At 43.3% G+C, this 12,087-nt stretch overlaps 3 protein-coding genes across 3 annotated transcripts; all 3 read left to right on the top strand.

Moving 5' to 3' along the window:
* Positions 1–5,374: 5,374 nt before the first annotated feature.
* On the top strand, positions 5,375–6,989 carry CCR75_005965 (uncharacterized protein; the record flags this gene model as incomplete). The annotated part of the gene is made up of 4 exons (XM_067964039.1): positions 5,375–6,130; positions 6,198–6,258; positions 6,329–6,744; positions 6,834–6,989. 4 exons carry the CDS (start codon positions 5,375–5,377, stop codon positions 6,987–6,989), a joined length of 1,389 nt encoding a protein of 462 aa, XP_067816956.1.
* Positions 6,990–9,630: 2,641 nt separating this feature from the next.
* Positions 9,631–10,164, top strand: CCR75_005966 (uncharacterized protein; the record flags this gene model as incomplete). The annotated part of the gene is made up of 1 exon (XM_067964040.1): positions 9,631–10,164. The coding sequence occupies one exon, from the start codon at positions 9,631–9,633 to the stop codon at positions 10,162–10,164; it is 534 nt and encodes a 177-aa protein (XP_067816955.1).
* Positions 10,165–10,528: 364 nt separating this feature from the next.
* On the top strand, positions 10,529–10,885 carry CCR75_005967 (uncharacterized protein; the record flags this gene model as incomplete). The annotated part of the gene is made up of 1 exon (XM_067964041.1): positions 10,529–10,885. The coding sequence occupies one exon, from the start codon at positions 10,529–10,531 to the stop codon at positions 10,883–10,885; it is 357 nt and encodes a 118-aa protein (XP_067816954.1).
* Between the last annotated feature and the right edge of the window lie 1,202 nt (positions 10,886–12,087).

Below are 12,087 nucleotides of genomic sequence, written 5' to 3'. Positions count from 1 at the left end.
AAGCGTATCCAGTTCCAAGCGGAACAGGTGGGTCTTTACGGGACCATCCGTAAGACCTTGCATGAACACCGTAATGTACGCGTGTTCATGGACTGGGTTATTTGTTATACAACTCGCTAAGAGTCGTATGTGCTGGGCATATGCGTGAACATCACGCTTGCCTTGCTTGAGTTTTAGAAGCTCTGAACGAGCTCTGGACTCAGCCCTTGGCGGTTCAAACGTCTGTTTGAGCCGGGCTTTAAAAGCCTCTAGCGACCCAAAGACGTATGGGTCGCGCAACATAAGGTCCAATGCCCAAGTTTTGGCACGACATGCCAAATTGGATTGAGCGAATGCGACTTGCATTTGCTCGCCGATGACGTGGCGTGCCCTTATGGCATCGTTAAACTCGACAAACCATCTCAAGAGGGAGTTTCTTCGACTCCCCTATACTTAGAGATGTCAATCTATAAGGTTTCGGGACGACGCGTTTGCGTCATCCCAGGTACAGGGGTCTGTACCTGTTGTAACCTCAACAGTTCTGCCTGTTAAAAGCCTTGCTGATTCAGCAAGGCTACCTTCTCCTTATCTCGTCAAGTTCATGTTGTATGAACTTGGCGATGGCTGAATGGAGGGCACCTCTGTCCAAATTGGACAACATTGCCAAGATTGCATCGTTTCCTACGGTCTAACTCATTCGTTCGACAGCACTCCTTTCTATGTCACTTAGAAAGGAGTAGCTTTCACGGGAAACGTGATGCGTACTCCCACTTTGATCTAACATGTCCACGTAGATGAAGGAAATGTGGTCCTTGGACGGACCAACAAGTGCTACAGGTGTAACGGGGCACTACGACTTGTACTGCTTCCGTACAAGTCCACTTCGCACTGCTTCAGTTGCGAGTGGTGCCTTACGTTTTTCACGTACACTAGTACGTGCAGAAGAAGACTTCTCTTTAAGGTAACTAGCTTAAAAAGGGTAAAATGAAAATTGTATTAATATAATTAAGTATCTTTTTTTCTATCTGTTAACTCGAACTTTATTAGAAACTAATACTAAACATGCAATTAAAATCTTATTTTATCTGTCTCTCTCTTTTGTTTACATCTATAGTTGATTAGTCTGCGGGATAAATAGATATATTGGCCTTTACCTATTTATAGATAAGATTTCTGAACATTACGATTCAAATTAATATCCTCCAAATATTATCTACCTTTTAGATAATATATTAATTAACAACCTTTAAGTGTTAATTTCATGTAACGATACACCCCGTTTCAATGAGGCATCATCACATCTAACTGGTCACGCTGTTCACATGAGTCTGACCAAAGACTGAAAGACGGCAGTGCAGGACTTGATGGAATCTGGATTGCGAGTCCTAGAGATCCAGACCCACCTAAGGTCCAAAGAAGATGGTATTGACGTGACCAAGCAAAAACTTTACAATGTTTGACGAAAAGCAAAAAAAACGATAAGTTGGATGGACGTACGCGTGGATGCATTGATGGAGACCTTCAGAGATTTTTTTTGTAAATCGACGTAATCTTGGATGACAGTGGGCATGTGACCCAGTTTTTCGTCGCTCATCCGGAATCCATTTAAATGTTGCGGCAATTTCAGGAAGTTTTAATTTTAAATGCAACATATAAGACGAGTAGATGCGGATTTCCTCTGCTTCATCTGGTTGGATACGCTAAATCTATTACGTCGTTCTCCGCCGGCTTCGTTCTTATGAGGACAGAGGACGAGTCGTCCTGCATCACGGCAATCAAAAAATTTCAAGAGCCTCTTGAGCGGGGAGTCTCTTCCACTGGCTTTCGTAGTTGATCGCGAGTTTGCTCTGATAAGTGCATTGAAATCCAATTAACCAGACTCCGAAATCCTCCTCTGTGCTCGCATATTGCAAAGAGTCCTGGCAAAATTCAAACATTTGGTACACGAAGATGAATGGAATGAGTTTCATAAGGAATGACGTTCAGTAAGTCCATTGCACTCATCCACTCAATTGTCTCAGACCTATACCTAATATATTTTTTCCTACTTCTTTTAGGTACGTGTGCTGAAACCGAAATGGACTTCAATTAATTATGGAGAACATTTAAAAACAAATCCAAAAATGGAAGTGGGACGGCAGTTTAAGATCTCCAAACTGTATGGATCGACCCCCACAAAGAAAAAAATGTTAAGGCATGGACAAACCAGATCCACCATTTCCGACACACTGCAACCTCTCGTGGAGAGGGTGCACACAATCGATAATAAGCTTTCAACCAACCAGTATGGAAAACTTACTCGGATGTGTGAGAAGATACAACGATCCATTCAAAGTTCCATGCTCGAATACCGATCGGAGTTCGCAATTCGCCAAAGACAGATCTTGACCTTCGCCATGCCAACGTCGTCAGGTATGATCTTTCAAATGTGAATCGATTGTGTCGTTCTCTGCGCTCACGTAAGTGCACAGTCAGTTAGGTTCTTTCCTTAATAAATAATTGAAATTTTAATGTTTGCAAACTAAATTTCACCTTTTCTTACAGCTTAAACTTGCGCGGCAACCTCTTGATCCCAGTAATGCGCCAAATCAATGCCGATATGTATTTGCAACAGTTTGGGGTCCTACTTGCAAACACCGACTACGGGACCAGCTACGGAGTGGACAACGTCAACTTTCGGACTTCGCAGAGCAGTGGCACCTATACAGACCCAATCTCCCTCGGCCTCAGGCGGTCGAAAGTCCCGAGGAAGTTTTGCCAGCTGTAATGGAAAGAGTTGCTTCCACTTTAGGCACCTTGCTGTACGGCAGCAGCAGACAATTGTCGAAGAACTGGAGACGCTCTCTCAAAAGACTCCGATAGTCATACAAGAACCGGAGCCGGTAAGAACAAGAGGACGGACACTTTCCTCGACTTCCGTGCCCCCAAACATATCCACTCGTCGCGATCCTTCGGCATTCGAATACGTTGAGCCCCCTTTAAGGATACGCAGACCACCTTTTGTCGCGCTTGCGGTCAGCTGAGCCACCGTTGCAACTCACAACTTTGATCCCTTTCAGGGCTGCCGGCCGAACAAGAACGGGGTGCAATATTACCAGCGGTTTCATTGGCAGTAGAAGCGACGGACTCGACACATACATCCACAGTATTCCAATCAGAATAGAGCTAAAATGCAATTGATTCTTTCATATAGTATTTCATCCTTTCCGTATCACAATTAAAGTCTCTAGCTTTCACCTTTACTATCTCCTGCCGTTGTCAGTTGCAAAGGTTGCTCTCTTTTTAATCGTGAATATATGGCGATGTTAGCGCTGAGCGCATATTCTTATCCAGACGTTGACCAATCAAAGCTAAATTAAGCCAATCAAATAGCTTAGACCTATCCAATTAATCGTGTCCGTGACCGGAACAAAAACGTCTGTGACCGGAACAAAAACGTCTGTGACCGGAATGAAAACGTCTGTGTCCGGATCAAAAACGTCTGTTTCCCGAACGGCAGCTTTTGACCTAATAGTTTCAATATTACTAAATTTGGTAATATTGACGCAAAAAGACATCAATTCTATTGATTGGTTGATTTAAGGTTAATTCAACCCCACCAATCGCTTCAAGACACGATTGTGCGGTGCGCAAGAAGGCGCCATACATAGTTAGTTATTAAAGAATTTTTTTGATGTGCAAATGTTTAATCTACACCTTTTTTTCAAAAACTTACAACGTGCCCTCATTCTCGTACCTATAAGTGATCAACCATCACATCATATTCAAAGCAATGAAGTTATTTAATGGACAGGTAAATTGACAAAATAAAGTTAAGAGATCTTCAATAACAGATATTATATTTCTTAGCTTGCGACGACGTCTTTTCTCGCGACTCGTGGAAAGTAATACGATAATATCTCACGAGATGCTTCATCCTTTGTACAGAAAAATGTGCTGCTACAAGTTCGCGTGTTCACGAGCTCTGGTAAACCGATGATAGATAGACGTGTGGGATTATCCAATTCCGCTACGTAATCAGCTGTCGAATATTTGCACGGAAATGAAAGATCACGGCTTGTTAAATCTCTACTGATTGCTCTCTTGTGGCACCAGCCCGAGCTTCGCCTTCGTGGATTCTGGATCGAAGAACCAACGGACGCTAGTGTTCAAGCCTCTTCGCGATACAAGCCGACGTGATGCGTGGATTGCGAAGTTCGTTTTCCTCGTCACGCGATTCGATTGATGACGCGCACTTGTCCAATGGGTGCCTATAATCGACCAGTTCACGAGGAATTCGAGTTCTCCGACGAGTGAAAATGCAGATATTTGCAATGAAATTGCGCCGCACATATTGCAAGAATTAAATAAACAACGGAGGCTTAAAGGGATAGAAAAGTAAGCGCTTGCTTTCACGAATGAAGACAATTTATCTACAAGGCTCCTTGTCGTATCGGCTATGCTAAATATCAGTAACGGCCCAGAATTTCGTCTCGTTTTTTTGTCCGATACTATTACGGCGTTCTTTGAAAACCTACATGTCAGCTTTGGTATTGCGCGTTATTCGGATGCGATTTGGAAAAAATATATAGCAGACACATCCAACATTTGGTAGAAATGAAAGAGCTGTCAAAACGAGTAGATTTCTTGCTGTCGAGGGAATGGCTGTTAATATCGCCAACCCGATCATGCGTTGAGCTTATGGCTTTCTCTGCAAGCCACTTCAAACTTTATAAGTTGGAGTTTTTATGTTATCCTTCGCTGAAAGGCGGTCAGTGGACGAACGCAATCGTCAACTTGGACGACTTCGCCCAAAAAAACGTGGCCGTGTCCTTAATTGCTCGTCTAGTGCAACTGCAATGGATGATTCCGATGCATATGACCCTTTTGACCACGGCTGTAACGGGGCGCTGCCGACTTGTGCTGCTTCAGTACAAGTCAAGCTCGTTACTTAGAAACTTAATATCTTAATACAGTTTTACTTTTTTCCAATTCTAAAACCTTAGAATTTACCTTCAGCAGGTTAGACCTCTTAGCTACTTAGAACCTTCTTCTGCACGGCGTGTACGTGAATAAGTCGAGGCGCCCCATCGTCACTGTTGTCAGTGTAGGTTGACTAGTACTGTTATCAGTACTATCAAAGGGTGCCCCGTTACAAAGTGCGTCAACAAATGAGAAAAAATAAAATATAGGAACGAATCATTCGACGGAAATACATTGAGATGCTCAGGCGTGACGCAATAAAAGAATGGCGTGTTGATCCAGTTTAATATACTGTCCTTATACTTTCAATTCCGTTTTTAATATCAAGCTTGCTCAAAGTACGAAGCAATTTATTTGGAATGCTTTGTATTTAATTAGCTGAAAGTTTATTTATTTGATGGTATTATGACACATTAACGACGATAAATTTCAAATGACGGAGGAGTGGGCGATACAGGCTGAGGGCTTTAAGGCTGAGGGCAACAAACTGCTTGCTGCCAAACAGCTTTCCGATGCGGTTGAAATGTATACGCGTGCGATTGAATTGGATCCCGAAAATGCTGTCTATTACAGCAATCGGTCGGCCGCATACTTAGCGATGGGAGACGCGCGCGGGAAGGCGCTCAAGGACGCGGAAAAATGTATTGACTTGAAGCCTACTTGGTGGAAAGGCTACAGTCGCAAAGGTGCAGCTGAGCATGCACTGCAGCGCTATGATGCGGCGCGTGCTACTTACAACGAAGGGCTTAAGCTGGAGCCAGACAATGCGTCATTACTACAGGCGGCGGAGGAGGCTTACGCTGCCGGGCAAGAGCATACCAGGCAGCTGAAGGAGCAAAATCAAGAGCAAAATAAAGCTAGGAAAGAAGCGGACAAGGAGAAAGAACAAAATGAAGCTCGGAAAGAGGTGGAAAAGGAGCAAGTGCAAGAGAAGAGCAATGAAAAACCCGCGGACGAGGACGCACTGCTGGCCGACTTTATGTCGGAGGTGCAGGAGTTAGAAGAGAGTGCCAATTGTATTAAAAAAGACGTGGTGAAGGTCACAACGCCAATTGATTTTGGCTCTTCGGACAAACAGATCAAGCGACTAGTGCAACCTCACTACAAGTGGATAAATCTAAACCCCTTTCGAGTTCTCATGCTGGATATTGACGCGACGGAAGAAGACATGAAGCAGCATTACCGCAAGGTATGCCGACTACATTGTTGCCCCTCTGGAGTGTAAAAATGACTGAATTTGCGTTTTTGCTAAACAGATATCGACCCTGGTGCATCCAGACAAATGCCGCAATCCTAATGCTCGGGAGGCATTTGAAGGTACGCTCTGTCAGGGATCTAGCTTTTGTGTTTATACTGCCTGTATGACATCGCTATTGCGACATTGCAGAATTGACGAAGGCGTACAACCTTATTACACAAGAAGACCGGCGCAAAATTTGCATTCGTACCATTGAAAATGCAACGAAGGAGGTTGATAAAGAGCGACGGCAGAAACTTAAAAAGGGTCTGAAAGAGAAGGATCTTGGTGATTACAAGGATGCAGTTGACAAAGCTGTGCTTCGAGCATTTGCTGAGATTGAAAATCGGCGCATGAACATCGAATTGCGGGAAGCAAATCAGCGGCGGCGAGAAGCCGAGCAAGAGAAGAAAGAGCATGCGAAAAATGTGAACATGTTTAAACGCGAGCGGTCCTGGGCAGAAACGGATCGCCGCGAGTACCGTGTGGGTAATTGGCGGTCTTTTCAAAAGGAAGGCAAGAGGAGGAAGGATACTGATGCTCAAGGATGGAAAGAAGAAACCCGAGTACGTGAGAATAAAAGAATAGTACAATGCATGGTTTTATTAAGTGTATTGAATGCTCGTGTAGAATGACAAAAAATTTGGAGAGGCAGACAATGACGGATACAAGCGTGGATGGAAATAAGTTAGAGGCTTATACAACTGCTCAATGTGCATTTAATTCTACTAGGGATCGATTTCCATTGTGCAATCCTCTTGCGTACCGGTCCGTGCTGCGTGTTGCTGCAAAACCCATTGCGACGGATTAATTTGAGACATGTAGTGCTGTTGTTGCTGTTGATGGGTGTACTGTGCATGTTGCTGCATCTGAAAAAGAAACGCGTCTAAATGATGTACCGCTTGTTGCCGACCACCTTCGGTTCTATATCGTTCCAAAATCAGACCAACGGTTAATGTTCAGACGCTTAAAACAGCTAGAATTAATACCCATAAATTGACAGAGTTAAAACACTTGACTGCGGCCTCGTTAACGAAGATGATGACGTTGACGGTGAGGATGAAGCCGCGTACGAGGGCAGTACGATATATGTGCCAGTGTGCTCCTGAAACTTAGACATCGTCTCGCCATCATCGCCATGCAGCATCGGCAGAAGCTCGCGAGGGAATTTATAATATGTTACTTCCGATAAGTCGATATTTTTGCTCCGCTTCGTCCCTGCGTAATCTACGACCATTCCGGCCTCGTCCACGTCCCCCAATTCATTTTCATTCCTTAACAGCGCCTTCTGCACACTCAGTGGCGACAAGTTGGCGATGGACAGAGAAGAAGAAGGCAGCGACTCCAGCGTGGACGGCTGAAAATTGTGTATACGCTCCATTGCACGTGGGTTGGGCAGGAATTCCTCCCCCACAAAAGTAAAGTCGATGCAATGCGAGCGAACCCAATCGCTCGTCAGCTTCTTCCCCTGAAACGTCCTCTAAAGTATACGAGCACTTTTGCATCAGTAGCAGCGTAGTGCCATCTGTTATCCTGTCTCACCTTGTTCGCGACGTGGTCTCGAAACATATCGTTCGTAACGACGTATCCGTCGTATTTGACAGCATATTCGATGACGTAATAGTCATCGTGAGCTTGAGACGGCGTAAGAATCACAAGGTCTTTCTGCACTAAGCTGGAAAGCAGCGTCCAGTCGTCCATTTCAATTCCATTCTTTTCCCGAGAAGCAGCTATCCCAGGCGTAGGCTTCACATTGAGCCAAAAATTGGGCGCAAAAGCCACGCACTTAATGGGATTACGACCTGAAGCTTTTTCCAGCGAACAAAAGTACTGAATAGCAGCTACGAGCTTGGGAATGTGCACCTTGCCGTCCTTTTGACACGCAACGTTGGCACCGTCTACCACGACAACACACGCTCTACATTTATGACAGCAAAGTAGTGGTAAGCATTGCAGACCCCGCATTCTCAATGTTATCACTAAGCTGCATCAGGGCAGTGGACAGCTCAACGTTTCGGCTATCGACTAGCGGTGATTTGCGACTATTGCAACGTCTTGAATACGCACAACTACGTACTCGACTGCCGCCATGATAGGAAGCGCGGAATCGAATGCTTTAGACGAGCTCCGAATATTTCTGTCCAAAAGTTACGTACAAACGAAAGTTTTAGCATTTAGAAAAATTATCTCGATTTTAACACTCAGAAGTCACGACAGCCGTCACTGAAATTTCGTATTATTGAGCATAAACAAAACGATTTCAGTGACTTTATGACTCCTAACCTTTCGATTCAAAGTATTTGAGTATTTGAGTCTTTATAGATCGTAAAAAGCTTGAGCATATCTACTTCGAGCACAAATGGTCATTTTTGCGTGTTGGCTAGTTGAGCCTGTAAGATTTGCCGAACAATATTTCGAAATTTAAAATGTGGTCTCCCGGATAGATACGGCTGACCCAACTCCGTAGTTGTCCTTTTGAATTTCGAAAAAGACACTACGGAGTCCGCCATGTACGAGCCTCTCAAAAAGGTTGACGCTTATGAGGTGGCGTTGTCGCAATACCTTATTTTCTTTTTAAACATCGAGCTCTATGCACAGTGCCTACACTCGTACAGAATTCATGATAACAAGCTTCAGTGGTGAGAGCTCCACGGGTCGAAAGCGGCTTAAATGCAAATAAAAGAATGATGTATGAGCTGCAATCGTTAATTGAGCGTAGGGTGATAGTATCCGCTTCTATGCTTGTCACATTTATGATGTCGAGAACCACCTCAATAAAAAACAACGCTATTAATATCAACATAAGCAGTTTCCGTGTCGTAAATTTTTTCAAAAACCATTTGTTGAATGGATTCGGCGTGAATCATAATCCTAAGACTGTTCACCGATCGTTTTCTTTTTTAAATGAAGGCACGCACATTACTCAGAAATTTCACTTCGTCCGTTGACAAAATTTTCCTTGACTGGACACATGTTGCTAGCACGACCCCTCGTACCATCTTGTTCTAGCTTAACGGCTGAGAAACTTTTGCAAGGCATGGTATAATAAGGCTGTGGAATATTTACAATACCGATGATCACGACAACACGCACTTATATTTCTCCAAGAACCCAACCGATGACCGGATTCATGTAGAAACGACGACAATACAATTACCAAACAATATAAAATGACAACATAGACACAATTAAGAAGATAGATCGTTTCTTTGCAGCCAAACACGAAGTTTTTTTGTTAACAAGAAGAGCGACATGCGCAAGGAACGTCCAGAGTGTCTCAAATGCCACGGCATCAAGGCAGGCTTTCTTCACTTAAAAGACTGTTGTTTTATTAGAAAATTGCTTCCACTATTTTTTGCCAGGGCTGAGCTTTTGTGCATGCTAAGCACTATTCGCGTAACCCTGCATTTCATTTCTCAACTCGCTGTTTGTTGAGCTTTGATACCATAAATATGAAAGGTCTTATCTTGCTTGGTCTTGTCGTCGCTGCTGCGTCTGCAGACGAGATAGATCCTTTGGAGGCGAAATTTGCATCTCCTTCATTGTCAGCGAATACCTCAATGCTGGCGAATTCGTCACTGCCAACATTTTCCTCACAATCAGAATTTGCGTCAACGTCGGTATCTTTTGCAGGTTCAAATGCCTTTGGTAGCGGCAGTGCGTCTTCAAACGTCGATACAACAATTCTCGACGAAGAAGACACATCGGATTCTGCGGCGTCAAACAGCACCGACAATGTTATGGTGGGCGACTCAGAGAGCGGTTCAAATGGCTCGGTTGAAATCATCATTGAGAGCGATAAAAGCACAGACAGTGAATTCAGCAGTAGCGAATCTGCAACCGGAGTGCCGCCCTTCAATTCATACACGGATTCTAGCTCAGGACCAAGCTATAACTCAAGCTCAAGCTCAGAGGCTGTCAGTATTCAGCTAGCTACGTTGCAGGCATCGACGTTTATAGTTGTAGCCATTAGCGTCCTCATGTAGGATTACAAGTAAATGCTCGGCTTTACATAAATGCATACCCATGTTATATCTTACATACCCATGTTATATTTTGCAGCTATCGTCGTTCCTTTTTTTTACTTTAACATTATCTTTTGACTATCCCTTCCAACTAGTTGCTTTTCAATTAAGAAAAACGTGTCCATACAAAGAGAAAATGTGGAAGCCGTTTCTTACGGTTTCTTGGAGAGAGATTTGTTTCAAAACGTCCACGGAATTTTAGGTTGTGGTTTGCTCCGTTTCGTCCGTTACTAAGCAGCCCATTCGTTGACCACGTCCAAGTGATCGCCCTTCCTTCTCTCATTATTGCACTTGCCAGCGACCTCATTTACCATCCATCACAAGAATGAAGTTTTTTACTACTATCCTGTTCACCGCAGCAATTGCTACCAAATATGTCTTGGCAAACGAAGCTAATACTACGACTTCGGCCCCTGCTACTGAGATGATGGCTGACTCGCCAGTCACGACCGCAACAACGGACTCAAAACATGTAATTGGAAGCATCTTGGATGAAATTAGTCAGACCTTTGGCAGTAATGCTTTGGCCTACTCATCGGCTAGTGGCTCAGAAAGTGGCTCACGTTTTGGCATTGCGTACGTCGGTGACAACTCGACATCGACAAACGACGGAGCTAGCATTCAGATGACCTCCCTCGCCATGTTGACCATTCTAGCTACGATTGCTGCGGCTCTTTTGTAGTATCTGATAAATTTTAAGCTTCATATTTTCTTGATTTAGTTGTTGCCTTTAAATTGATTTTCAATTAACAGTGAATGCTAACCAGATTTGTATATTTTTAAGGAATAGCGAATCTTGTAGAGTAACGCATATTTCTGACAAAATAAATCTGCGTCCAGATGGAAGTGCGGAACAAGTCTTCAATCTTGGCCTGGCTTAAAAACGTGAAGTATTAGTTTAGGTATGTTATATTGCTCTAGCTGTTGGCAAGGATAAAGCCAACCGACTTGCCGTGAGAGCTTGGACAAGAGAGCAAAGGCTTTCAATAGTACTATTTACTTGCACTTTCTTGACAAAAGAATATTTGCCATTCCGTTTAGTCTCTTCATTAACAAAACAGTCAACCTACTGATGAATCTCGTCAACCATGAGACCTAGAAATCTCCATCGTAAATGTATATTTGGGATATATTGTCTGCAACCGCTCTGCTAAAATCGCTGTCGCATATAATTGATTAATTAATTTTTAATTGGAATTCCTTTCTTACTGAACCTTTCCTGTCTTGACGTATTGTTTTAGGGTGTATAACCGTCTGAAATCAAGTTGCAGCAATTACATGCTTTACTCCAGCTGCTCTGTGTGCTTACTTAAATAGAGTCTTTAATTATCTACACGTTGATATTGATTTGTATATTGGTTATATTGGTAAGTACAACATCTTAATTGCAAAGCTTAGGCAAATTGATCTAACCAATAATTGGTGTCATTAAAATTGTCGAAATATTGTAACGACAGTCTAACAAAGCATACTCTTGTAGTAATATCTGAAGGGGTGACCACGATATACTCGTTGGATGCGAAGTAAACTGTCCAAAGAATTGTATATGATGACTTTGTGTCAAGTGACGTGGTGGAAAGCAAGGTTCTGAAATTGAATTGTTCGCGCATGAGTTACTCGACGCATTCAATTGTTCTTGCGCAGAAATTATTGACCTGTTCTGAAGTTTGCAAATACTCGATGAAGACTTAAGCGATGCAGCAGATTTTCAGCAAAACGCCATAAGAGATCGGAATGCAAGAAAGTTTCTGTATTAATTTTTTTTGGTAGATGCACGTTAAGAGTCTTCTGGATGAGTTTGCAGCTCGATCTCGGTGTTCCCACTAATTTAGTCAGAGCTCCTCACCATCGCCTGCGTTTTCTAAGATGTAATTGGACCATGTG

This window comes from Bremia lactucae, linkage group LG3 (genome assembly GCF_004359215.1).
Source record: "Bremia lactucae strain SF5 linkage group LG3, whole genome shotgun sequence".
NCBI classification, from domain to species: domain Eukaryota; phylum Oomycota; class Peronosporomycetes; order Peronosporales; family Peronosporaceae; genus Bremia; species Bremia lactucae.
The sequence above is the reverse complement of the archived record's forward strand: the minus strand, read 5'-3'. Positions and strand labels throughout refer to the sequence as shown.